Here is a 27,789-nt window from a genome sequence, read left to right as displayed (position 1 = left end):
CCGCCCGCAGAGTTTGGCCGCCCAAGGGGTGCGGCGGGCTCAGAGGTCTGTCCCGCCCTGGGCTAGCTGGGGAACTGGACTCTGAAGCCAGCTCTCACGTTCGGTCCGGGCCGCACAAGGTCTTGCTCTATTAATGCGGCGCGCCCTAGTGGGCAGCTTAGAAACGCTAAGTCCGACGGCAATCCCTGCGGGGTCTTAGGCGCCGAGCAAAGCCCGGGGGAATAAGCAGGAGGAGAAATGGGAGGAGTGGGGGGCAGAGGAGGGATATGGAGAGCAGGGAATCTCAAACTTCAGGGAAAGTCTCAGAAATACACACCCTTTCGCCGTATCCCCTTATCCAACCAAAAACTCGGACCCAGTACACCCGGGCGTCTTCCCACTATCTGTGTCTCTCCAGCGGGTCCTGGCTCAGAATTCACCCTGGGCAGGATTTAGAAAGGAAGTAATCTGGGGACATTGAGGCATCTAGGACCCGTCGCGTCTCATCCCCATCCCTTCCAGTAAGAGGCATGCTGCCAACTCCGTTGTAGAGTGGAATGGAGAAGATAAGAGGCAAAGGATGATCTGAACCAGGAGAGTTGGGCAGAGCCCTTGAGGGTCCCCCTCAGACTGGAAGGAGACATCTCCAGAGGTGAGGGGGTTAAGCTTCGACAGCTCCACGTAGAAAGTTGGCTTCTGCTGCCGTCTGCGGTCTGGGATTCTGCATATATAGGGCGGAGACTTCAGCTGATTGCAGGACTCAACTCCCGCCAGTTTCTCCCTCCGTTCCCAACGACCATGGCTCCTCAGGCTCTCCTGGTCGGTCTCTGCCTGCTGCTGGTCGGCATCCTGCCTTCCCTGCACGCCTGCCCCCAGAACTGTCACTGCCACGGCGGGGACTTACAGCATGTCATCTGCGACAACGTGGGGCTGCGCAAGATCCCAAAGGTGTCCGAGAAGACCCGGCTACTCAACTTGCAGCGCAACAACTTCCCAGTGCTGGCCGCTAACTCCTTCAAAGCCACCCCGGCCCTGGTCTCCCTGCATCTCCAACACTGTCAGGTGCGTGAAATAGCTGCAGGCGCTTTCCGAGGCCTCAAGCAACTCATCTACCTGTACTTGTCCAACAATGACATTCGGGTGCTGCGCAGCGGAGCCTTTGACGACCTCACTGAGCTCACCTACCTCTACCTGGACCACAACAAGGTGAGCGAGCTGCCTCGTGGACTGCTCTCCCCTCTAGTCAACCTCTTCATCCTTCAGCTGAGTAGCAACAAAATTCGAGAGCTTCGCCCAGGAGCCTTCCAGGGAGCCAAGGACCTGCGTTGGCTCTACCTGTCGGACAATGCCCTGACCACCCTGCATCCTGGAGCTCTGGACGACGTGGAGAACCTTGCAAAGTTCCATCTGGACAAGAATCAGCTGTCCACTTACCCTACTGCTGCCCTGAGCAAGTTGAGAGTGGTGGAGGAATTCAAGTTGTCTCACAACCCACTTAAGGTCATTCCAGACCACGCCTTCCAGTCTTTTGGACGATACCTGGAGACCCTCATCCTGGACAACATGAATCTGGAGAAGGTGAGCAAGCCCTTTTGCCCATCCTCATTCTCCCCTTGCGAGGGGTTGGAAGAAAAAAAAACTTCTTGGGACACAGCCAAGATACCAAATCAATTGGCATTGTGATCTAAGGTTCATTCCCTTCTCATTCCCTGTCCCATAGTTCCACTCTATTGTCTCCTCTCAGGCTGGCATCCAAATACCAATGGGAAAGAGAAATCTTGGGATTTTTTCTTTTCTACTCTAACTTGTCCAGGTTTCTTAATTCTTGGACATTTCCACCCAAGGACCTTTGCTTGTAAAAGGTTTGGGAGCCAGCCTGAGATGGTACCTATACCACCCAAAACCTTCTTTCACAACTGGCTGCCCTTTTCATTTGGACCTAGGTGAGAAACTTTCCCTCTCTGGTTTTTCTCCCTTCCCCCCTCTCCTGTAAAATCTATAAAGGGAGGTTTGTTTATTGATGAGCCCTCCTGCAGAACCTAAGCTGAGTCAATCCCACAAAGAAACCCTGTTCCTTGTGGGCAGGGGAAGCTCGAGCAAGAGTGTGTGTGTGTGTGTGTGTGTGTGTGTGTGTGTGTGTGTGTGTGTGTGTGTGTGTGTGTTGGTGGGGCTGTGGCTAGTGGAGTGGGGATGGAAGGGAAAGGGCAGGGAGGCTGAGACAAGAGCAGAACCCTGCTCTGCAGAACCAAAGTGGGGGCACAAGTGCTGAGCCTTTAAAAAGTCCTTGGACCTCAGACAAGCACTTTCTCAGGAACTCTCTCCCTCTGCCCAACAGAATTCAACTGTTTTTCATCTGTTTACTTTGTCACAATTGATGCTGTCAGAGCATGGATTCCCTACTCCATCCCCAAAAGTTTTAGGCACTTTGTTTTCACTATCCCAGGAAGTTCAAACACCATAATCTATTCAATCCTTGGCATATGGAATCTGGGTATCTATAATCATCTATTTTGAAATGGAAGAAGTTTTTGAGATCATCTAGTCCAATTCTCTTATTTTACAGTTGAAAAAACTAGCTCCCCTAACTTCATAACCAGTATTCTACTAGAGATAAAAAATAACAAGAACAAACAACAATTCCAATAGTACTGATCTTCACAACAATTTTTGTTTTGTGGGGAGAAACATTATTATGCCCATTTTACAAATGAGAAAACTAAGAATCAGAAAGATTATCTGGCTAGTGTAAGTGTAAAAGGAAAAGTTTGAAATTAGGTACCTAATTTCTGACTCCAATTCCAATGTTCTTTCCCATTATACCATACTAATTGACTCTTCAGTTTCCCTTAGCACTGACTGTGACCCTTGGAAGACAAAAACAAAAACTTTCTTATTATGAAAACCAATTCTGAACTATATGGCCCTTCCTCCTTTAACATACTATGAGCCTTCTGTCCTTCATCTTCCCCTCTCAAGAACTAGGTAAAAAACTGGGGATTGAAGGAAATGGGACAGTGGTGAAAGATAAATACTCAGTTGTGCCCTTGGGAATCAAAAAGCTACCTCCCTCCTTTGGTGAATCTGATACTTATGAAGTGCTTTGGCCAGACCTTTAAAAGCCCAGTAGGCCCAGGGAAGGGTTCCTTCCTTGCAATGGTGGAAAATTAGTCTGGGGCCAGGAGGATTGGGCAAAGAGAATGGGGTGGGTGCCAGCCCTGCCTGCTGAGAGCACCAGAGTGGAGGAAGCAAAAGCATCAGAATAGATGAGAAGGGCTTTAAACAGGACAAGTCTCAGAGCCAGGAATGTCTTAAACTCCAACACTAACAACAGATGGGGAAGAACTGGAAATACTGTGAGATGTGGTATAAGGGAGGGAGGATAAATCTGCATGGGGCTTCCAGCCTTGGAATAGGCTATCCAGGGCAGTAGCTGATCATGCAGCTTTTTGGCCAGTAGAAATGGTTGTTGTTTCTCAGAAGTCCCATAATGTCCCTTGCCTAAATTTCACTCCATCTCTCCTCCAGCCTAAACTGCCTCGGATTGCCTTCAATGGAAGAGCTCAACTACATTGGAGAGTTTGGACATTTCCATGTCTCCAGGGATTCTGGGCCTCTGGCAATATTAGTCTTGGAATTTCAGGAAACAGAATCTAGTTAAGAAGAAGTGCTTAGAAGATAGTTAAATGCAGGACAAGAGCAGGAATAGATGGTTTTTCATGAACCCCCAGACACAAACAAAATGTATAACAAGTAATGGAGGAAATTTTAATGTATGTATATGTAATGATTTCCTTTCCTATCACCACTGAATAGTTCCTAGATTTCTCATTCAAAAGCCTTGGACATTTGGGTATAAAGTCTGCTTACCTCCTTGCCACTCCTCCCAACTCCTTGCCCTTTAGCATCAGGCTAAAAGGTAGTGATAAACAATGATTCAGAACTCAAAGCCAATAAGGAATAAGGAGTGGGGAAAAGCTATGCTCCACAACTAAGAGTTGAGAAAAAAAAAAAAAAAAAAAGAAGGTGGCAATCAGGTGACCAGCTCTAGCCAGATTCAAATAACCATTGTCTATCTTCTCCTTCAGTTCTCTGATGGTGCTTTCTTGGGTGTGACCACCCTAAAACATGTTCACTTGGAAAACAACCGGTTGAGCCAGCTGCCCGCTAACTTTCCTTTTGATGGTTTGGAAACACTGACCCTGGCCAATAATCCCTGGAAGTGCACTTGCCAGCTCCATGGCCTTCGAAGGTGAAACTTGCCCCTAAATGTTAGGGATCACATAAGAAACCCTGCCTCCACTTCCTGGTCTGGGGGGGTGGGCATAAAACTCCTGCCCTGACTCAGAGGAATCTAGGATGGAATAAAGGAGACTGAATCTTCCTCCTTGACCCTCTGAAGGGAAAAAATGGATTAGAAGAGAAACCTTACTTTTAGGAGTAGATATCTCCAATCATCTGCTTTTTTTTTGGTCCCTAGAGTAGAAAATTCTTCCTCCTCATTCCTTCCTCATTTCTCCTACATACAAAGACTAAGTAGGTGCTTTAAATCTTAAAATACTCATTTAAGCCAGTACCACTAGTTCTGGCTCCTACCAATTCTCTTTGCTCTGTCAGGTGGCTGGAGGCCAAAGCCTCACGCCCTGATGCAACATGTGCATCTCCCACTAAGTTCCGAGGTCAACACATCCGGGAGACGGCAGCCTTCCGAGGCTGTAAATTCCCCACCAAGAGATCTAAGAAAGCCAGCCGCCATTAAACAGGTAATAAAGCATGGGGAAGGAGTGGAGCTGGGTATGGGTTAGTAAGAATGCCCTCTCTTTCATTCACTTCTATCACCTGGCAGCAAAGCTTGAAGGGGTTGGAGGAGCTGGGTTCAGTGGGAGAGAAGAAAATGGGAAATGTAACCCAAGATACCGAAGGGTGACTAGCCCATTAGACAAGGGGATATAGCTGAAGGATAGGCCTCTTTGTAGGGGAAGGGAGAGGTGGGAGTCCCCCCCCACCCGAGGTCTCTCTGGGGAGGGCTCCACCTCTAATACAATTCTCTGAAGATTCCCCATTTTTGTCTCAGCTCCCTATCCTGAGTCCCTATTCACTTTGATCATAATTCCTCATCCCTCATTAGGTTCTGATCTGGCCAGTTCCAGTGACTGGCCTCTTTGTCCCATCAGAGAAACTAATGATTCCTCTTTCTACTCCCAAAGTCAACTCCATCCTCTCTTCCTGCCCTATGCTGATGAGACCTATCCATCCCTAGATACTGAGTGGGGGTGATCTTCTAGGCCAGAGAGTTCTTCCACACCAACCAATTATATTCTCCGTCCCAGATTATCCCAATATGTAGTCCAAGGTCAGGATTATCAGCCCATATATTTATAATTATCCTTCCCTTATCACGTGTCCTCTGAAATTGGAAAGCAAAAACCCTATTCCTCCCCTCTCACACCCCACCCAAAGGGTTCACCCTTAATTCTTTACAGCCCTACCATGGAGAGAGAGCCTCTTCCCCCTTGGCCCTGCCCTCGGGAATCTCCAGCAGGATACCTGTGCTTTGCTGACTGACCCTCCCTATGTTATATTTTTTCACCCTCCTAGATTTATATAAATACACATGTATAATATTTATCTCTCACCTGTGTCAGTGACTTACCCAACCTCTGAAGAGAGCAAATTGTATTTTTCCTTATGTCCGTTTTCCAGTTCAAGAATTGGATATGAAGATGTAGCCCATCTTTCCCTTATCTCCCTGGTTGCCACCCCACCCTTCAGCCTTTTATCGTCTGCCCTCAACCCCTGTCAAGCCATCTACTCACCCACCTACAAAGTCTATATTGGAAATTTCAAAACCCAAGGGATCTCATCCCTGTATGGAAAAGCTCACCACCATTTCTGTCAAGTTCATCTTCTGGAGGATGGTTCTGATGAGCTCTGGTGGGGCTGGGGACCCCGCAATCACACCTGAATCAGAGACAGCACTTACTCTTAACTCAGCCTCTCTTCTTCTCTCCTCCCACTTCCCCATCAAACCCTGTACCTCTCTATTATCCATACTATCCTACATACCACAGATTGGGCTGTTATTGGATTGGATCCCAGGGAAGGGTCCTTCCCAACATCTGTGCACCATCCACTTCCCAGGATTGGGGGGGAAAAGGTTCTGGGCAATGTCTCCCCTACTCTCCCTCCTTCCCTGAAACACTGCAGCCCAACCAGTTTGGCCTATCTATATGAAGGTGTCCCCAGAAAACCCCTGCACCCTCCAATCCTGGCTTCCACCCCCAACCTCCTCGAAGGGTCGAAATGTCATAGCTGGAAAAATCAGGTTGGTTCAGCATGTCAACAAACATCGTGGGAGTGCCATAGACCATTGTAGCCCTGTAGAAGGGATGACCTTAGAATTAGGCCTGGATGTTAGGATGCCCTCTCCTTCATTTTCCATAACCCTCTCTCCAGTTCCCTGAAATAATTAGAAATATACAGAACCCCCGGTGTCATATCTGCTTTTTAAGAGGGGAAAAGGGTTGGTCCCTATACGTGGGTGAAAGGAAGGATAGGGAATATTGGATGACCAAGGTTGGATTTCTCTTTAAGTCCCCTCCCACATCAAGCCAAAGCCCCTTGGTGAAGAAGGGGCAAATCCCAGGGAAGACAGGGCATGGATTAACTATATGAGCCAGAGGGACTCCAGGAGACAGTGGGAAAGACCAGATCTGCTCTAACATTGGGTCATAGGGTGGAAAATAAGAGGGGCGTGGCCTCAGATGCCCACCTCTCTTGAGCGATAGCTTCCAGTGCCCTCTTGCCCTCAAAACTCGGAGATGACAAGATGAGAGTGACACCGTACAGCATGGACACCATCGTGCCCCCCACAGAACCCAGGCAATGGTAGAGGGGGCTGGGAAGGACCAACCGGGGCTCCTGGAGTCCCAGATAGACAGAAGTGTGAGGTTAAACCCTGGGGCCCAAAGCCAGAGCTAAACACCCAAGAACTTTCCCCTTTAGTTAGAAATTGGAGCTCAGGACATTGCTTAATTCCTTCCAAGAATCAAAGGCATAAGAGCTAGAAGGGACCATAGCAATAATCTACTCCAACCCAGATGAGGAAATCAAGGCTTAAGTAGATTAAATGACTCAATCACAAGCAACAGAGTTGAGATCTTCACCCAGGACCCTTGACTCCAAAATCAGTATTCTTTGTAAGTTGCCCCATCCACCTCCTCCCCTCTCCAACTTCTAACCACCCTAAACACTGCTTTGGGGCTCCTACTCCCAAGGAATAAAATGTTCCCCCAAGTCTTCTCCATTCCCTTCTCCTTCCCACTCTTTACCTTGTTGCGAAGATTCATCCGGTCCCCTATAAAGATGGCATTGTTAACAATGTTGTGATGAGAAAGTGTGGCTCCCTTAGGGCTGCCTGTTGTTCCCTGGCAACACAAAGGTTTTGTCAGCCTGGATATCCCAGTCTAGATATCCCAGAGGGATGTCCAGAAGGCAATAGAGTGCATGTGCATTTCAGAGGAAGAGCCATACTATGTACATAATCTTTCTGGGGAGGGTAGATAACAGCAGTAGTAGTCCAAGCCCCAGGACATTTCTCCTAGTTACCTGGTAAAGGGGGCAATGCCCACTACCTGATTCCTTCTTCTCCTGGTCCCCGGGGAAGTGGTCTTAAGCAAAGACTATACGCCTGGGACTGGGAGGCACTGGACTTGCGGCCCCCAACCCTTTGTCCTACCGAAGTGAACTGGATGTTGATGGGGTCATGGCAGGACAATGATCTCTGGATGTCCTTGAGCTGGCCCAGCCGGGCAGCTTTCCCAGCCTGTAGTACATCATTCATGTGGAAAGTTCCTGGCAATTTGGAGTCCAGGACGATGACTGTGGTCAGTTCTGGAAGACTGAGTCAGGAGAGGGTGAGGTAGGATCAGTAAGATTCTGGTGAGCTTGGGGAGTGTGGGACCACAAAAGATTCACCAGCCCTATTCCTTGTTGGAGGGTGAGTCTTGGTGGGATGAAGGGTTCAATAGGAATGGAGTTGACTTCCCTCAGAGCTTAGGATCACAGTGTTAGAGACCAACAAGCCTCCCATCCTCTCTCTGCCCCCAATATCCCATTCTTTCCATCTCCTATACTATACCTACTTCTTACTCCTTAATGCCCCTGCGCTGCATGTCTCCAGCTCTGGGCAAATCTGCTTCAGAATGTTATAATAATTCTGTGTCTTGAACATGGTGGGGAAGACAAGGGCCTTGCAGCTCACCTGAGGAAGTAAAATTCCATAGTCACATCATGCCAAGTCCCTGACAAATCCTAGGTTTGGGGTCAGGGTTACTCAGTTGTAGAGGGTATCTTTGACAGGTGCTTGATAAATTAACTTCCTCATTAACCCTTCCCCTGTACCATAAGCAACCTCCCTAATCTCCCTGCCCTCATCTTACTGCCATCTAGTCAAATTTTATTCTTTTCCCACAGGGCTACTACCCAAGATGTTTAGCCCTATTTCTCACCTCCCAACTCTTTAGGAGAGGCTCACAGAATGTGGAGCAGTAATTAATTTTAATAATCATCTAGTCCATTTTACACAAGTAATTGAGGTCCATGGGGGTAAATACCTGCCTAAGGTCTTCCAAGGAGTAAGCAACAGAGATTCAAACCCAGGCTCCTGGACTTCTAGTCCTTTCCACTCCAAAATGTGGCTACTTCCATGAGACTGGATTCCCCACTCCCACTTTCTACTCACCAGACAAAAAAGAGGGTATCTGCTATTCCTCCCAAATTACTCCATGAAGTCTGAAGGTATCACTGGACTTAGGGCACAACTTTGCCTCATGAGACACTGGCAATGGCTGAGAGATGCAGCTCCTCTGCTTCGGGGGCAGGGATCATAGCCAAAGCTCCTTCCTCTGCACCTGTCCTTGCCCCCTCCTCACTCCCAAAGAGCTTCCCCCACCATCATCCCCAAGGGGCTTGTACCTTTTTGAGAACAAACTTTAGCTCCTGGGACTGGTAGGCAGGGTTCACAGAAACCTGGCAAGAGGACAACCCAGAAATGTCATCCATTGTGTCAGGTCCAGAGGCTGTCTCTCTCCGCCCTTCCTCAAGTGAAAACACTGTTCACTCACTCAGGTGTTTCCCTTCCCCTCCTGAGCCCCCAGAGAGAGCATCTGCATTTCCAAGATATGAACCCTTTTGTGTCAAAGTGACCAGATGCAAAACAAGGTCTGAGACTTGCAGCCACTGGTGAAGTCTCATTCCCAACAATGTAATTGCATAATTGTGTAATGTTAAGAGCTGGAAGAAAACTGAGAAAGAAAATAGTCCAACCACCTCATTTTGAAGAAGAGTAGGTGAAGAGGCTAATACCCAGAGAGGAGGAGAGTCTTGCCCAATTTACACAGCAAATTCATTTCAGATCTTGGATTTCAACCCAGGTCTACCTGTTGAGTGTTCTCCAGGCTATGAAAATGCTGCTTTTGTCAGAATTCTCCCAACCTTGGACACTCTCCATTCCATCCTTGGGTCTCCTCCTCCCCTCCCAGAAACTCACCCTGGCAGTGCCCCCTCCTCACCAGGATGATGCCAGCCTGTGCAGTGGCCAGTTGCATCAATACCCATTCATAGGAGTTAGGGCCCCAAATGCCGAGCCGGTCCCCTTTGCTGAGGCCGAGATTCAGAAGCCCTAAGGCAGCCATGTCCACCTGAAACAAAGAAGAAACCAGTTGATTGCAGGCACAGGGTCCAGCTCTCCTCCCTCCATTCAAACCAACTGGTGCTTTGCACTTCCTCTTTGATGCTTACCTACCCTCAGAAGCTTGCTGATAAATGTTTTAACAACCAGAAAAACAATGAACCAGTGATACTCTTTACCTTTAATCTTCATTGCTAACATTTTTTCTTAAGCTCTTTTTTCTCTCTACCTCACTTAATTTGAAACAATCAAAAATAAATCAATCATTTAAGCCCTGATTTATAGCATCCACCAAATTCTGAGGTGTAAATGCTCACAATAAAAATTTAATAATTGAGTTTGAGCTGGTTCTAGCACATCCCTGACTCCCCATCCCTACTTCACCATGACCTAGAATGCAGGAGAGCAAACAGTTGAGGAACTCAGCATTCACAAGAAGTTCTTGGAGCTTGATCCCACCCCTCCCCTACTACTGAATCCCTAGCCATAGTCAAGTCAACAACAGCCCTGCGCTGAGGATCATAAGTGAGAGCCTACCTCCTGCTTGATCTGTTCAAATGTTTTCCGGATGTTCTGGTGTAGGACAACTAGGGCTTCTCGATTTGGAAATAAATGAGCTGTGTCCTCAAGACACTGACCCACTGTCTTAGGGGTGAGCTTCATATCCGTAGGCCCTTTGAAATAGCTGAGGTTGCCATGTGCTCTATAGTCTGTAGAACTTCAAATAGAAAACTGATTTATTGGAATCAAGATCACCTGATCTGGATCCCACCCAGCTGCCTCACCCCCTTCTTTGGCCACTTTTCCTACTCCAAGACCGAGCCGATTTAATATTGCACAGACTATTAGGGCAAATCTAGCCATTCCCCTAAGATTCGCATCCCTTCCCCCACACCCATATACACAGCTCCTGTATAGCAGGAGGGGAGAATTCTCGTGATCCTGGATATACTTGGAAAATGGTGGGATAGGGAATGGGAAAAGGGCTAGATTATATCTATAAGATATCCTCCCTTTTCTGACTCTAGGGCAAAAGAGAAGCGATAATACCAGGTGATATTAGGTGGGAAGGAAAAGAGTTTCCTGGACACAAAACAGGAAATATAAATATAAAGGACAATAATAAATAATGGGCAAACATATTTATCAAAGCAAGAAGCAACATAATAATTGAAAAAGTTATGCAGATTAGTTTAAGTGATAGAATACAACACACTCCCAAGTGAGATGAAATCTCAGCTCATCCAAGGAGAGGAAGATAGTCTTACTCTAGAAGACTACTTTTAGCAATCTCTATGGGTACAGGTACTGATCGAGACAATGATCCAATACAATTACAGATAGGATTTGTTGGGGTGCCAGATTTCTTCACATGTCTGCAGCTTTTGAGTCTTTTGTCAGTCATTCAAATCCTTGCTTTCCCTTTTCTTCCCTCTGTCTCTGCACTCTTTTTTTCTATTCCTTTTCAACTTTTTTTTCCCCCCAGAGTTTCTACAACAATCAGAAATCCTATATTCCTCATCATACAAAATTGGCAGCATTACAGGATTATCCTTCAGGGAACTGCCCTACTCCCTCTGGTGGGTGGATTTTCACTTCAGTGATGTCCTGTTAAAACATCCCCTAATATCAGATGAGGAATGGCTGAACAAGTTGTGGTATAAGCTTGTGATGTAAAATTATTGCTAAGAGGTTGCAGAAAAATCTAAGAAGTCTTATATGAACTGAAAAAAAGTGAAGTGAGAAGAACCAGGAGAACATTATACACAGTAACAGCAATATTGTAATGATTATCAAAGACTTTGCTACTCTGATCAAGACAACGATCCAATACAATTCCAGAGGACTTATAATGAAAAAATGTTCTACACTTCTAAATAGAGCACTGATACACTCTGAGGGCAGATTAAAGCATACTTTTTTTTCCTTTTTTTTTTTTTTATTTGTGTGTGTTTGATTTCTATTGCAACATGGCTAATATGGAAATATGACTTTACAAATATAATTGATATCCTGTTGCTTTCTTTTTCAAAAGGTAGAAAGGGGCAGAATAGAATTTGGAACTCAAAATTTAAAATAAATGTTTTAATGCAATGAATGGGACAAAGCCAAGATGGCAGAATAGAGACAGTCCAGCAGAACCTTTCCAACATTCTTTTCCAAATAACTTTAAAATAATGCCTCAAATTTTGGAGAACAGAGCCAACACAAGGTTATAGTGGACAGTTTTCAAACCTAAGACAAAATGGAAGATCAACAGATCTCTAACACTGGAGTGGGGAGAGCAGCAGCACCAATGGTGAACCTTGGAAGCTGTCATGGGTGCAGCTTCAGATGCTCTCAATCCAAAAGTGGGAAAGGGACAACAGATGGTAAGGCAACTTGTCAGAAAGAGATAATGGGAGACCTTTTGTTCGCAGTGGATACAGTTGGTATTGATTGGCTCTTTATGCAACATGATTGTTCATATGCAATTCTGAGTTACAGTTCTAGAATGGAGAGGATATGATAAGTGAAAAGAGAGCAAGAGCACTGGTCACAGTTCCAAAGCAGAGAGGAGAATTAGCACTTGTGTTGTAGAGGGTCAAGGGTTCCTCCTGAAGATTGGCACAGTACCTCCTTACTGCTAGGTGAGCAAAGCTCAACTTTAACATAAATTTCAATTTATGGAAAATAAATTAACATAAAATTTAACATAACAAATTTAACATAAATTTCAATTTATTTAAGGCTGGAAAATTAAGTAAACTAGAAAAAGAGAGAACTTGACCATAAAAAGCAATTACATGGCAGGGAAGAACAAGACACAATCTCAAAAGAAGAGAACAGCTACAAGGGAAGGCTTAAAGAAAAAAAAAGGCAAATTGGACTTGAGCCCAACAAGAATTCCCAGAAAAGTTAAAGGAAGAGATAAGAGTGGTAGAGGAAAAATTGGGAAAACAAACAAGAGTGATGCAAAAAATTATGAAAAGAGAATTAAGAGCTTAATTTTTAAAAAAAGACAAAAAATATTGGAGAAAATAATATTTTTTAAAAAACAGAATAGATGGGGCAGTTAGGTGGCGCATTGGATAGAGTACCAGCCCTGAATTCGGGAGGACCTGAGTTCAAATCTGGTCTCAGGCACTTAATACTTCCTAGCTGTATGACCCTGGGCAAGTCACTTAACCCCAGCCTCAGGCAAAACAACAACAACAACAACAACAACAACAAAACAGAATAGACCATTTCCAAAATATATACAGAACTGACTCTAATTTATAAGAAATCAAGCCATTATACCAATCAGACTCCCAAGAAACTATTTTAATGACCTATAAGAAATAACAACAAAATTCATATGGAAGAACAAAAGGTCAAGAATTTCAAGGGAATTAATGAAAAGAAAATCAAATGATGGTGGCCTAACTGTACCTGATCTAAAACTATATTATAAAGCAACAGTCATCAAAACTATTTGGTATTGGCTAAGAAATAGATCAGTGGAATAGGTTAGGTTCACAGGAAAAAATAGTGAATAATTATAGCAATCTAGTGTTTGACAAATCCCAAAATCATAACTTTTGGAATAAGAATTCATTATTTGACAGAAACTGCTGGGAAAACTGGAAATTAGTATGGCAGAAATTAGGCATGGACCCACACTTAACACCACATACCAAGATAAGATCAAAATGGGTCCATGATTTAGGCATAAAAAACGAGATCATAAATAAATTAGAGGAACATAGAATAGTTTACCTCTCAGACTTGTGGAAGAGGAAGGAATTTGTGACCAAAGGAGAACTAGAAATCATTATTGATCACAAAATAGAAAATTTTGATTACATCAAATTAAAAAGCTTTTGTACAAACAAAACTAATGCAAATAAGATTAGAAAGGAAGTAACAAATTGGGAAAACATTTTTACAGTTAAAGGTTCTGATAAAGGCATCATTTCCAAAAGAAATAGAGAACTGACTCTAATTTATAAGAAATCAAGCCATTCTCCAATTGATAAATGGTCAAAGGATATGAACAATTTTCAGATGATGAAATTGAAGCTATTTCCACTCATATGAAAGAGTATTCCAAATCACTATTAATCAGAGAAATGCAAATTAAGACAACTCTGAGATATCATTACACACCTGTCAGATTGGCTAAGATGACAGGAACAAATAACGATGAATGTTGGAAGGGCTGTGGGAAAACTGGAACACTGATGCATTGTTGGTGGAGTTGTGAAAGAATACAACCATTCTGGAGAGCAATTTGGAATTATGCCCAAAAAGTTATCAAACTGTGCATGCCCTTTGATCCAGCAGTGCTACTACTGGGCTTATATCCCAAAGTAATACTAAAGAATGGAAAGGCACAGGTCGGTATATGCCAAAATGTTTGTGGAAGCTCTTTTCGTAGTGGCTAGAAACTGGAAAATGAATGGATGCCCATCAATTGGAGAATGGTTGGATAAACTATGGTATATGAATGTTATAGAATATCATTGTATTGTAAGAAATGACCAACAGGATGAATACAGAGAGGCTTGGAGAGACTTACATGAACGGATGCTGAGTGAAATGAGCAGAACCAGGAGATTATACACTTCAACAACAATACTATATGAGGATGTATTCTGATGGAATTGGATATCTTCAACAAAGAGAAGATCTAATTCAGATCCAATTGATCAATGATGAACAGAACCAGCTACACCCAGAGAAAGAACATTGGGAAGTGAGTGTGGACTGCTTACATTTTTGTTTTTCTTCCCAGGTTATTTTTACCTTTTTAAATCTGATTTTTCTTGTGCAACAAGAGAACTATATAAATATGTACACATATATTGTATTTTAGATATACTTTGACATGTTTAACATGTATGAGACTGCCTGACATCTAGGGGAGGGCATGGAAGGAAGGAAGGGAAAAGTTGGAGCAGAAGTGATTGCAAGGGTCAATGTTGAAAAATTACCCATGCATATGTTCTGTCGATAAAAAACTATAATAAAAAAAGAATAGGTCATTTGAAAAAGGAGGTATAAAATGCCACTGGAAAAATATTCCATAAAATAGAATTGTACAAGTGGAAGCTAACAACTTCCATGAAACATCAAGAAACAATAAAACAAAGTTAAAAGAATGAAAAAAATGGAAAAAAATAAAAAATATCTCATCAGAAAAACAACTGTCCTGGGAAATAAATCATGGAAAAATAATTTAAGAATTACTAGACATTATATTTCAAGAAATTATAAAGAAAATCTCCCTTGATATCCTAGATCTAGAAGGTAGAATAGAAACTGAAAGAATTCATTATCTCCTAAAAGATATTCCCAAATGAAAACTTCCATAAATATTATCGCTAAATTCCAGAGCTTACAAGTCAGGGAGAAAATATTTTAAATATCCAGAAAGAAACAATTCAAATACTATGCAACTATAGTCAGTATCACACAAAATTTAGTAGCTTTCATATTAAAGAAGCAAAGAGCTTGGAATATATTGTCCTAGAAGGCAACAGAGCTAAATTACAATAAAGAATAAACTACTCAGTGAAACTGAATAAAATCTTTCAGGGAGAAAAATGGATATTTAATAAAATAGAGGACTTTCAAGCATTCCTGATGAAAAGACCAGAACTGAAAAGAAAATTTAACATTTAAACACAAAAAAAGCCACAAAAAGGTAAAACAGAAAGGAAAAATCATAAGGAACCCAATGAAGTTAAATTGTAACTCCTAACAACTTCATCATTATTAGGGTGATAGAATTCTACATAGACAGAGGGCATGGATGTGAATAAGGAAGAACTTCTACAATGAAGGTGGAAATGGGCAAAAGTGAGAGGGTACAGACCATGCTTAAACCTTCTTTCATGGAATTGGTTCCAATAGGGAAGAATAAACACACACAGACACAGACACACACACACACACACACACACACACACACACACATTCAGTTGGATATAGAAATTTATCTTACCCAACTGGGAAATAGGAGGGAAAGGAGAAAAGAGAAAGAGGTAAGGATTATAAAAGGAAGAGCAGATTAAAAGAGAGAATGGTAAAAAGCAAAACATACTTGAGAAAGGATAAGATAAAAGATAAGGATAATTAGGGGAAAATAGGATAAAGGAAAATATACAGTTAGTAATCATAACTGTGAATGTGAATATCATGAGCTTACCCATGAAATGGAGGCAGTTAACTGATTTAGAAACTAGAATCCAATAATAAGCTGTTTGTAAGAAACAGAAAGACACAGAGCTAAATCTATTATTCTTCAGCTAAAGTTAAAAAAAAAAAGGCAGGTATTTCAGATTGATTGATTTCAGTCAAAGTGAAAGCCAAAAGAGACTCAAATAAAAGAGATCAAGGAAACTATATTTTACATGAATTCGATTCTCACCTGGGTTTGCTTTCTTTCTTTCCAACTAAGTGTTTGTCTATCAGAGGGTGATTAGCCATTAAACCAGGAATATAAGTCATTTGATGAACTTTAAAAATATAGTGACCAGGGCAACTTAGCACCTGCTCTATGGGATGGCCTCTATAACGTGATCTTTATTTATTCTTCATGGGGTTTAAAGTCCCATGATATACACATCCTATAAAGATGACCTCCCATCTCAGGGTCTTTGTACAGGCTGTCTATCCCCACACCTGGATAGGTCCATGTTTTCCCTCTTTCCTTTGCCTTTGAAATTCTTAGCTTAATTTATCTCAAGTAGGTTTTAGTATCTTTGTTATTCAGTTGTTTTTAGTCATATCTGACTCTTCATTATCCCATCTGGGGTTTTCTTGGCAAAGATGCTGAGGTAGTTTACCATTTTCTTCTCCAGCTCATTTTATAGATGAGGAAACTGAAGTAAACAGGATTAAGTGATTTGCCCAGAGTTACACAGCTGGAGTCTAATGTCAGATTTCGACTCTTGTCCCAGAGTTCTATCACTGTGCCATCTAGTTGCCTTGTATGCCACCTGATATAAACATATAAAGTATTTAATAAATGATTGTTGATTAACTGATCCAAGGCCAGTATCTTTGGCTCCTAAAATCTATTCAGATTTAGAGATGAGTCAGAATGTTCTGGCTCTCACTGAGTTCTCTGATTCAATCTCCTGACTGCTTACATCTATGATATTTCACAAATTTTTCTCTCTCTCTGGTAAAGACAAGTTCTTTGTGCCATTTTGTTTGTTTTTATTTTTTCATTTCTGGCTAGCCTTCTTATGTAGCTGCTTAAGTTCTAACATGAAGGCATCTTGATGCCATTGTGCCATGGTGCCAAGCTGCACACAGGTGCAGCTGAACAATAATATTAGCATACTAAAAGCATCCAATTATCAGTTCATCCATTTAGAGTTTGAAGAGATTTTAAAGTCAGGCAGCCGTTTTGGTAAATATTCAGCCAGCTCTTTGATTGGAAAATATATATGACACATTTTAAAATGTAATGCAGTTGACTAAAGAATATATGGCTAGCATACTAAAAGCACACAATCATTGCTTCATCCATTAAGAGTTGGAAGAGATCTTAAATCCAGAGAGGTGTTTGTTAGTAAATATCTTACAATCAGCTCTAGGGGCAGGGGGGAGGGAAGAGAATACATACAAGATACTTTTTATTTATTTATTTATTTATTTTATTCATTTTTCCAAATTATCCCCTCCCTCCGATGGCAAGCAATCCCATACATTTTACATGTGTTACAATATAACCTAGATACAATATATGTGTGTAAATACCATTTTCTTGTTGCACATTAATTATTAGCTTCCGAAGGTATAAGTAACCTGGGTAGATAGACAGTAGTGCTAACAATTTACATTCACTTCCCAGTGTTTCTTCTCTGGGTGTAGCTACCTCTGTCCATCATTGATCAACTGGAAGTGAGTTGGATCTTCTTTATGTTGAAGATTTCCACTTCCATCAGAATACATCCCCATACAGTATTGTTGTTGAAGTGTATAGTGATCTTCTGGTTCTGCTCATTTCACTCAGCAACAGTTGATTTAAGTCTCTCCAGGCCTCTCTGTATTCCTCCTGCTGGTCATTTCTTACAGAGCAATAATATTCCATAACCTTCATATACCACAATTTACCCAACCATTCTCCAATTGATGGGACATCCATTCAACTTCCAGTTTCTAGCTACAACAAAAAGAGCTGCCACAAACATTTTGGCACATACAGGTGCCTTTCCACTCTAGTATTTCTTTAGGATATAAGCCCAATAGCAGCACTGCTGGATCAAAGGGTATGCACAGTTTGATAACTTTTTGGGCATAGTTCCAGATTGCTCTCCAGAATGGCTGTATTCTTTCACAGCTCCACCAACAATGTATTAGTGTCCCAGTTTTCCCACATCCCCTCTAACATTCATCATTATTTGCTCCTGTCATCTTAGCCAATCTGACAGGAGTTGTCTTAATTTGCATTTCTCTGATCAGTAGTGATTTGGAACACTCTTTCATATGAGTGGATATAGTTTCAATTTCACAAGATACTTTTTAAAGTTTAATTTGAATTGACATTTTCTTCATCATTTTCTTAAATCTAAGCAATCATCAAAACAATAAGTCAGCCCTGATTTTACTCTTTGCCAATTTCCTAGGTATAAATGTTCATCTTGAAATTTTTAAATTGGCTCTTGCATACATCTATCCTTAAAGCTCATATGAACTCTCTCATGTTATAGTTAAGCAAATTGAGGTCTCAGAAGCAAAATTTGAATCCAGTTTCTTTTTTTTTTTCCAAAGTGAATATTCTTTGTACAATGCTTTCTTGGGATTTCTTGGAGTCAATAGTCAGTTGCTGATTCTTCATGCTTGTTCCTTTCATGCCATTTTCTTGACCATGTTCCATGCAGAGTTCCTCATACTTTCAGGACTTTTAGATTCATCTTCCAATTTCCCATTTCAGATCATTGTCCTTGGGTTTTTGCCACCTACTTGGTTCTATCTGGTTTTATTCTTTCTTTCCTCCCCCCTCCCCCAAAGTGACCTCTTCTACTAGTTTAGTTAATTGCTAATCTCTGTTATCTCTAATAACCTTCACTCCTTCATCCTTGATTACCTTTCTGGTTACTTTTCCACCCTGTGACTTAGACTAGGGGAGAGTTCCTTCCTGTTTTTAGGGAGTCCAGTTGAGGGCTCCCAAGATGCAGCCCCAGAGGGATGCACACCTGCAAGAATTAGGCTAGGCTACAGATAAACTAGCTACACTCTTAGGAGCTTTAAGAAACCTTGCAGAAAGTATGCAAAGGGCTCCGAAAATCAGGTTGAATACACTGCCCTACCCACAAACAGCACTGCAAAGCATCTGGATCTGTTTACTTGTCAATTAGAGTACAAAAGGGAAAAGAAAGCAGGACAGGAGGAGGAGAAAGAGGAACAAGAACAAGAGGAGAAAGAGGAAGAGGAGGAAGAAGAAAGAGGAAAAAGAGAAAGAAGAGGAAGAAGAGAAGAAAAGAAAAAGAAAGAAAAGGAAGGAAGAATGTGTTAGAGGAGGAAGAAGTAAAAGGAGGAAAAGAGGAGGAAGCATCATTTATAGAGGACATTAAAGTTTACAAAGAAGATACTTACATACATTATTTTATTATATATGTATTATGAAAGTTTTATTTTTTTTTCCTTTTATTATTGAAGATGTGGGAGAGCAGTAGGAAGAAGAGATAAAAAGATGTTTTTGAAAAACAATAGCCCAATGAGGAAAGTGAAGCCATATTATTATGGCTATTTTAGAGATGAGGGAAGTCTCAGAGAAGCTCTTTAAAAAGAAAATCATTGATTTTTGAACTATACACCTAATATGTCAGAGCTGTAACTCATCCTGACTCTAGTGCCAAGTTTTCTTTTCACTCCACTCTTCTGCTTTCACAGTTATAAACCTTAATCCCCAACAGAATCCTTTCTACCCTTGAAATATTCAGCCTTTTGGGAGAGGTCATTTAACAGATCACTCCCATCATCTTTTATTGGAAAGGGAAGTAAATTTATCAGGTTCTGAGTTTAAATCCCAGTTTGCCAGTATACTATGTGACTTTGAATAAGTTACCTAATAATATTTCTGTGTTTCAGTATATTCATCTGTAAAATGAGAAACAAAATTTGATGATCTTTAAGGTCCCATAGCTCCTGTGAGCCTATGACTGTTTATAGGTTTCCCTATTCAATGGACAGTGTAGAAGATTCCCTTAAGGACAAGAATTCTTAACCAAATGTCTGTGAATTAAAAAATAACTACTTGAATATAATTTAAAATCTTATGTATTGTATTTATTGCATTTAGAAACATCATTCTGAGAAGGATTCTATAAATTTCATCAGATTGTCACAAGGTCCATACTATAAAAAAGGTTATGAACTGCTGGGATAGGTGATCAAGAATTTTAATTCAGTCTATGTGAAAATGTCACCTATCAGATTTATCAAATAGAGCAGAGGCAAAAATGAAACAAAACAGTGGTTGGATATGCTAGCTCCTTCAGGATCCTAAGTCAAGGTTTGACATAAGATTCAGGCAACCTTTATAAATACTTTCCAAGATGATTAGTTTGGCCTATCTGCAATGGATTAGAGGAGGACTGTTAATGGACAAGTTAGTAGCCGATATGCATTCATCTAGTGATATGCTCACAGAGTTTTTGCGTCTTTGGTCACACCTAAAGGCTCTACAGTCACTCCATCCCACTCCCTATCTTCCCATCAGGAACATAAAATAATCCATGCATATTGGAGGTTACTGGTTCTAACTTACCCATGAAACCAAGGAACAGATATAACCATAGACCAATCTATATAGCTGTTAAGGTAAAAGTCTAGATGGAGCTCACTTCTTTATAATCATGATATATTATAGTCTTTTTGGCAGCCTACCTGTTCCTGACCCTTGGGACAATTTCCCAACTATTGGGTATCATGAGATCTTGTTTTGCTGTATTCTGGAGCCTCAGGGAATTTTATGGTCTTGGTGTTTGCTCATCAAAAGTAAGTGTCCTTAGAACTCAGTGTTTCTGTTATATCAGTCAAGGAAATACACAGTTTATCCATTATATTTAGACCAGTGGTCCAGGAAGCCAGGACCATATGTTCATCATCATTTCCTCTAGAGGTTTTGAGGAGTTTAGAGGGGAGGAGTTTGCATAATTTCTTAATTACCTACTAAATCTTCCAAGTTATCTTGTTTGTGAATGACATGATAATTACATCAAGATGCTGCACATTAGAGACTCTACAATACAAGACCCATAATATCTCAAAGGAGTTTGGCCTACTTATCCATGCAGAAAAAACTAAGTCGATGAAAAATGTCTATTGTCCAGATTATGATATGTAGTTTGATGGGCAGCCTTCAAAACTGTGTCATTAGGATTTATATCTTAGATAAACACCTGATGGACAATGAACTGGGCCCAGGAGGGAATAAAAAGAACAAAGGGCCTATATTGCCTTTGGGAAATTGCATGGTACTTTTAATAATCCAGAATTTCCCTCTGAAGCAAAGGCCTATGTTTTTAACATCTCATTTTTGCATATAATACTATATGGTTGTAAGTCATTAAATACCAAGTCTCTGGAGAATTAAGGTTTGGATGACCCAAGGGCAATAGAAAGATGCATAGTGGTGTATAAGGAGGCAGGCTAAGCAGGGAATTTGTCAGGGTATTCTAAGAAAAGTTAGAAGACAGTGCTCTAATCGGAGCAATAGCAGGAGATAAAACCAATGCTTACCTACTTCAAGGAAGACAACTCCTGATTCAGAGCCAAGACTAAGGACAATACCCTCGCTAGAAGATGAAGGCAGAAGCCATATTGCAGCAGAGATAGAGGCTCCACAACTATAGCGATAGGGTCATGCAGACTACACAAGGGACATAATCAAAAGGGGTCTGACTATATTCACCCAAGATTTGAAAAGGACCAGAGTTAAGGCACAAAATCCTAATCCAGAAACTGAAATTCAAACAGGAATAAACGAAGAAAGCTTTACATACAATCAAGAAACAAGATGGGTTAAGAGAAACCCAAGACAAACTAAAAAGAGACAAACTCTATAACAATTATGAACAACCTCAGAGTAAAAAATGGTTTAACCACAAGGACTTCCAGAGTGACTAGAAAAAAAGCAAGAGATTAAAAGTACTGAGGGAAAAAATTGGAAGGAGAGTATGTGGTTTATTCTGTATCCTACTGAATATGGAAAACCTTATCTTGGCAGCAGAAACATATTGGAATAATTGTAATGCAACTGTTACATGAAATACCAAGAAATGTTGGAACAATGTATAAAAGTCAAAAAATTTAAAGAATTTGTGAAGTATCTACTATTAAAAAAAAAACTGATCTAGAAACCAGGTTTGAAGAGAGATCATTTAAGAATCACCAAGGCCAACCATTCCCAGTAAGATCAGGAGTGAAACAAGGTTGCCCACTATCACCATTACTATTCAATATTGCATTAGAAATGCAACTTCGACAATAAGAGTTGGGAAAGAGATTAAAGGAATTAGAGTAGGTATTGAGGAAACCAAATCATCACTCTTTGCAGATAGTATACTTAGAGAACCCCAGAGATTCTACTAAAAAGCTATTAAAAATAATCTACACCTTTAGCAAAGTTGGGATACAAAATAAACCTACATAAGTCATCAGTATTCTTATATATCACTAACAAAATCCAACAGTTACAAAGAGAAATTCCATTTATTGTAACTGCCGATAGTATAAAATATTTGGGAATCTATATGCCAAGGGAAAGTCAGGAACTATATGAGCAAAACTACAAAACACTTTCCATACAAATAAAGTCAGATCTAAACAATTGGAAAAATATCAAGTGCTCTTGGATAGGTCGAGCAAATATAATAAAGATGACAATATTCTCTAAACTAATCTATTTATTTAGTGCTACAACCAATCAGACTCCCCAAAAATATTTTAATGATCTAGAAAAAATAACAACAAAATTCATCTGGAAGAACAAAAGGTCAAGACTTTCAAGGGAACTAATGAAAAAAAAAAATCAAATGAAGGTGGCCTAGCTGTATCAGATCTAAAACTGTATTATAAAGCGGCGATTACCAAAACTATTTGGTATTGGCTAAGAAATAGACTAATTGATCAGTGGACTAGGTTAGATTCAAAAGAGAAAATAGTCAATAACTTTAATAATCTACTGTTTGACAAACCCAAAGATCCCAGCTTTTGGGATAAGAATTCAAACTTGTCAAACTGCTGAGAAAATGGGAAATTAGTATGGCAGAAACTAGACATTGACCCACACTTAACACCATACACCAAGATAAGGTCAAAATAGGTTCATGACCTAGGCATAAAGAATGAAATTATAAATAAATTAGAAGAACATAGGATAGTTTACCTCTCAGACTTGTAGAAGAGGAAGGAATTTATGACCAAAGAAGAACTAGAGATTATTATTAATCACAAAATAGAAAATCTTGATTATATCAAATTGAAAAGTTTTTATACAAACAAAACTAATGCAGACAAGATTAGAAGAGAAGCAGTAAACTGGGAAAACATTTTTATAGTCAAGGGTTCTGATAAAGGCCTCATTTATAAAATATATAGAGAATTGACTCTAATTTATAAGAAATCAAGCCATTCTCCAATTGATAAATGGTCAAAGGATATGAACAGACAATTCTCAGATGAAGAAATTGAAACTATCTCTAGCCATATGAAAAGATGCTTCAAGTCATTATTAATCGGAGAAATGCAAATGAAGACAACTCTGAGATACCACTACACACCTGTCAGATTGGCTAAGATGACAGGAACAAATAATGATGAATGTTGGAGGGGATGTGGGAAAACTGGGACACTGATACATGGTTGGTGGAATTGTGAATACATCCAGCCATTCTGGAGAGTGATTTGAAACTATGATCAAAAAGTTATCAAACTGTACATACCCTTTGATCCAGCAGTATTATTACTGGGCTTATCTCCCAAAGAGATCTTAAAAAAGGGAAAGGTACCTGTGTGTGCAAGAATGTTTGTAACAGCCCTCTTTGTAGTGGCTAGAAACTGGAAACTGAGTGGATGCCCATCAATTGGAGAATGACTGAATAAACTGTGGCATATGAATGTTATGGAATGTTATTATTCTGTAAGAAATGACCAACAGGATAATTTCAGAAAGGCCTGGAGAGACTGATGCTGAGTGAAATGAGCAGGACCAGGAGATCATTATATACTTCAACAGCAATATTATATGATGATCAATTCTGATGGACGTGGCCCTCTTCAACAATGAAATAAACCAAATCAGCTCCAATAGAGCAGTAATGAATTGAACCAGCCACACTCAGTGAAAGAACTCTGGGAAATGAGTATGAATCATTTCTTAGAATTCCCAATCCCGCTATTTTTGTCCACCTGCATTTTTTATTTTCGCCACAGGTTAATTGTACACTATTTCAAAGTCCAATTCTTTTTGTACAGCAAAATAACTGTATGGACATGTATACATATATTGTATTTAATTTATACTTTACCATATTTAACATGTATTGGTCAACCTGCCATCTGGAGGAGATATGGGGGGAGAAAGGGAAAAATTGGAAAAAAGGTTTTGCAATTGTCAATGCTGAAAAATTACCCATGCATATATCTTCTGAATAAAAAGAAAAAAACCCAACAAAACAAAAATGAATGCAGACAAGATTTGAAGGGAAACAATAAACTGGGAAAATATTTCCACAGTCAAAGGTTCTGATAAAGGCCTCATTTATAAAATATATAGAGAATTGACTCTTAATTTGTAAGAAATCAAGCCATTCTCCAATTGATAAATATTTGGTCAAAGAATATGAACAATTTTCAGATGATGAAATTGAAACTATTTCTAGCCATATGGAAGTGTTCCAAATCATTATTGATCAGAGAAATGCAAATTAAGACAACTCTGAGATACCACTATATATCTCTCAGATTGGCTAGGATGACAGGAAAATATAATGCTGAATGTTGGGATGTGGGAAAACTGGGACACTGATATATTGTTGGTGGAACAGTGAACAGATTCCACCATTCTAGAGAGCAGTTTAGAACTATGCTCAAAAAGTTATCAAACTGTGCATACCCTTTGATCCAGCAGTGTTACTACTGGGCTTATATCCCAAAGAGATCTTAAAGAAGAGAAAGGGACCCATGTGTGCAAAAATGTTGTAGCAGCCCTCTTTGTAGTGGCTAGAAACTGGAAACTGAGTGGATGACCATCAATTGGAAAATGGCTGAATAAATTGTGGTATATGAATGTTATGGTATATTATTATTCTGTAAGAAATGATTAGCAGGATGATTTCAGAGAGGACTGGAGAGACTTACATGAACTGATGCTGAGTGAAATGAGCAGGATCAGGAGATTATACACTTCAACAATAATACTATATGATGATTAATCTGATGGACATAGCCCTCTTCAACAATGAGATGAACCAAATCAGTTCCATTTGTTCAATCATGAATAGAACCAGCTATACCCAGTGAAAGAACTCTGGGAAATTAGTGTGAACCACTATATAGCATTTCCAATCTCTCTATTTTTGTCCGCCTCCATTTTTTATTTTCTTCACAGGTTAATTGTACATTATTTCAAAGTCCAATTCTTCTTGTGCAACAAAATAACTGAATGGATATATATATATATATATTGTATTTAACATTTACTTTAACATATTTAACATGTATTGGTTAACTGTCATCTGGGGGAGGGAGTGAAGGGAAAAAGGGGAAAAATTAGAACAAAAGGTTTTGCAAGGGTCAATTAATGCTGAAAAATTATCCATGCATAAATCTTGCAAATAAAAAGCTATTTAAAAAAAAGAATCACCAGGGCCTTTCACATCCCACCATAAAATCCAAAATCAAACAAAAATCAAGAACACCATATTTCAAGAAATCATAAAATTAAATAGCTGTTACAATCCAGGGTCAGAGTGAAACTATAGGAAATTACATTAATTATTTCCAAGGAAACCCCAAATTAAAAACAATGGGAATATCATAGCCAAAATGCAAAACTTACAAAACAAAGAAAAAATACTGTAAAAAGTCAAAAAGAGGGGCAGCTAGGTGGTGCAGTGGATAGAGCACTAGCCCTGAATTCAGGAGGACCTGAGTTCAAATTTGGTCTCAGACACTTAATACTTCCTAGCTCTGTGACCCTGGGCAAGTCACTTAACCCCAGCCTCCAAAAAAAAAAAAAAAAAAAAAAAAAAGGAGAGTAAAGAAGTCAAAAAGAGTTCAGGGACCAAGGAATCATAATCAGGATTACACAAGACTATGCTGCAAACATTATTACAGGAATTTTTTTTTGCCAAAAGATAAAAGCTTACCAAAAAAAAGCTAATATATTCTGCAAAAAATGAATCTAATCTTCAGGATAAAAATGAACTTTTAATAGAAAGGAACTGGGAGGGAAAAGAAATACACTAGAATTATGATCTTCTCCCTAAAACTTTCCTTCTTCTGTCTTCCCTAATTATTTCAAAAACACTATTATCTTCCCATCCAGGTTCAGATTCATTCTTTACTTTTCCATTGTGCCTCAGATTTGAGATAAACAAAATAAATAGAATAATGATCAATTTGATCTACTTTAAATACATTGGTTTTCAAGACTGCTCTATTTGTTTTTTATAATAATACATTTTTATTTTTCAAAATACATGCAAAGATAGTTTTCAACATTCACCTCTGCAAAATCTTGTGTTCCAAATTTTTCTCCTTCCTTCATTCCTCCCTTCCTTACACAAGAAGCAATCTAAAATAGGTTAAATGTGCAATTCTTCTAAATATATTTCCACATTTATCAAGCTACACAAGAAAAATCAGATCAAAAAGGGAAAAAATTAGTAAGAAAAAACAAGCAAACAACAACAATAAAATAAAGGTGAAAATACTATGTTGTGATCCATATTCAATTCCCATGGCCCTCTCTCTGGAAGCATATGACTCTCTCCATCACTAATCTATTGGAATAGGCCTGAATTACCTCATTTGTTGAAAAGAGTCAAGTCCATCACAGTTAATATTCACATAATCTTGTTGCTATATACCATGCTCTCTTAGTTCTACTCACTTCACTTAGCATCAGTTCATGTAAGTCTCTCTAGGCCTTTCTGAAATAATGCTGCTGATTGTTTTTTATAAAACAATAATATTCCATAATAGTCAAACACCATAACTTATTCAGTCATTCCCCAACTGATGGGCATCCACTCAGTTTCTAGTTCCTTGCCACTACAAAAAGGGCTGATACAAACATTTTTTACATATGTGGGTTCAATGATATGTGTCTCTTTTAAATGATCTTTCTGGGATATAGACCCAGTAGAGACACTGTTGGATCAAAGAACATGCACAATTTGATAGCCCTTTGGGCATAATTCCAAATTGCTCTACAGAATGGTTGGATCAATTCACAACTCCACCAACTATGTATGTGTCCCAGTTTTCCCACATTTCCTCCAATACTTATCATTTGTCTTAATTTGCATTTCTTTAATCAACAGTGATTTAGAGCATTTTTTCATATGACTAGAAATGGCTTTGATTTCTTCATCTGAAAATTATTCATATTTTTTGACTGTTTATCAATTGAAGAATGGCTTGTATTCTTATAAATTTGAGTCAGTTTTCTATATATTTTAGAAACGAGGCCTTTATCAAACCCTTGGATATAAAAATTCTCCCCTCCCCCCAGTTTTCTGTTTCCCTTCTAATCTTGACTGCATTGGTTTTGTTTATACAAAATCTTTTTAATTTAATAAAATCAAAATTATCCATTTTGCATTTCATAATGTTCTCTAGTTCTTCTTTGGCCATAAATGCCTTCCTTCTCCACAGATCTGAGAAGTAGACTATCCCTTGTTCTCCTAATTTGCTTATAGTAATACCCTTTATGTCTAAATTATGTACCTAATTTGATCTTATCTTGGTATAAGATAAAGACTGTTCTGTTTGGCAAATGAATTTGGCCTGTGAAATCAGGAGACTAAGGTTTTAATTTCAGCCCTAACTTCTGTTCTCCAGCCCTCAGTTTCCTAAAGGTACTATTCAGCTCTAAATTTAAGATCTGATTATAAAAGAATTATCCCTCA

At 39.8% G+C, this 27,789-nt stretch overlaps 2 protein-coding genes across 3 annotated transcripts in view; one reads left to right on the top strand and one right to left on the bottom strand.

Annotated features, from left to right (window-relative positions):
* ACSF2 (acyl-CoA synthetase family member 2) overlaps positions 1–27,789 on the bottom strand; it is a 43,119-nt gene that overhangs the window by 7,715 nt on the left and 7,615 nt on the right. The window contains exons 2-10 of the mRNA XM_074261735.1: positions 10,205–10,385; positions 9,549–9,677; positions 8,953–9,006; positions 8,121–8,239; positions 7,715–7,877; positions 7,308–7,403; positions 6,749–6,897; positions 6,263–6,354; positions 5,861–5,937 (exon numbers count right to left, since the gene is read on the bottom strand). Coding sequence (XP_074117836.1) covers positions 5,861–5,937; positions 6,263–6,354; positions 6,749–6,897; positions 7,308–7,403; positions 7,715–7,877; positions 8,121–8,239; positions 8,953–9,006; positions 9,549–9,677; positions 10,205–10,385 — 1,060 coding nt within the window. The remainder of the gene's footprint in view (positions 1–5,860; positions 5,938–6,262; positions 6,355–6,748; positions 6,898–7,307; positions 7,404–7,714; positions 7,878–8,120; positions 8,240–8,952; positions 9,007–9,548; positions 9,678–10,204; positions 10,386–27,789) is intronic.
* On the top strand, positions 720–5,797 carry CHAD (chondroadherin). 2 transcript variants are annotated; one of them, XM_074261737.1, is made up of 4 exons: positions 720–1,557; positions 4,065–4,228; positions 4,594–4,739; positions 5,460–5,598. In XM_074261737.1, exons 1-3 carry the CDS (start codon positions 778–780, stop codon positions 4,733–4,735), a joined length of 1,086 nt encoding a protein of 361 aa, XP_074117838.1. In that variant the 5' UTR covers positions 720–777; the 3' UTR covers positions 4,736–4,739; positions 5,460–5,598. The 2 variants fall into 2 exon arrangements, with proteins under 2 accessions (XP_074117838.1, XP_074117837.1); XM_074261736.1 differs by lacking the exon at positions 5,460–5,598 and adding an exon at positions 5,680–5,797 and having other exon boundaries at positions 722–1,557.

Source organism: Sminthopsis crassicaudata, chromosome 4 (genome assembly GCF_048593235.1).
Source record: "Sminthopsis crassicaudata isolate SCR6 chromosome 4, ASM4859323v1, whole genome shotgun sequence".
Classification (NCBI taxonomy): Eukaryota; Metazoa; Chordata; class Mammalia; order Dasyuromorphia; family Dasyuridae; genus Sminthopsis; species Sminthopsis crassicaudata.
The sequence above is the reverse complement of the archived record's forward strand: the minus strand, read 5'-3'. Positions and strand labels throughout refer to the sequence as shown.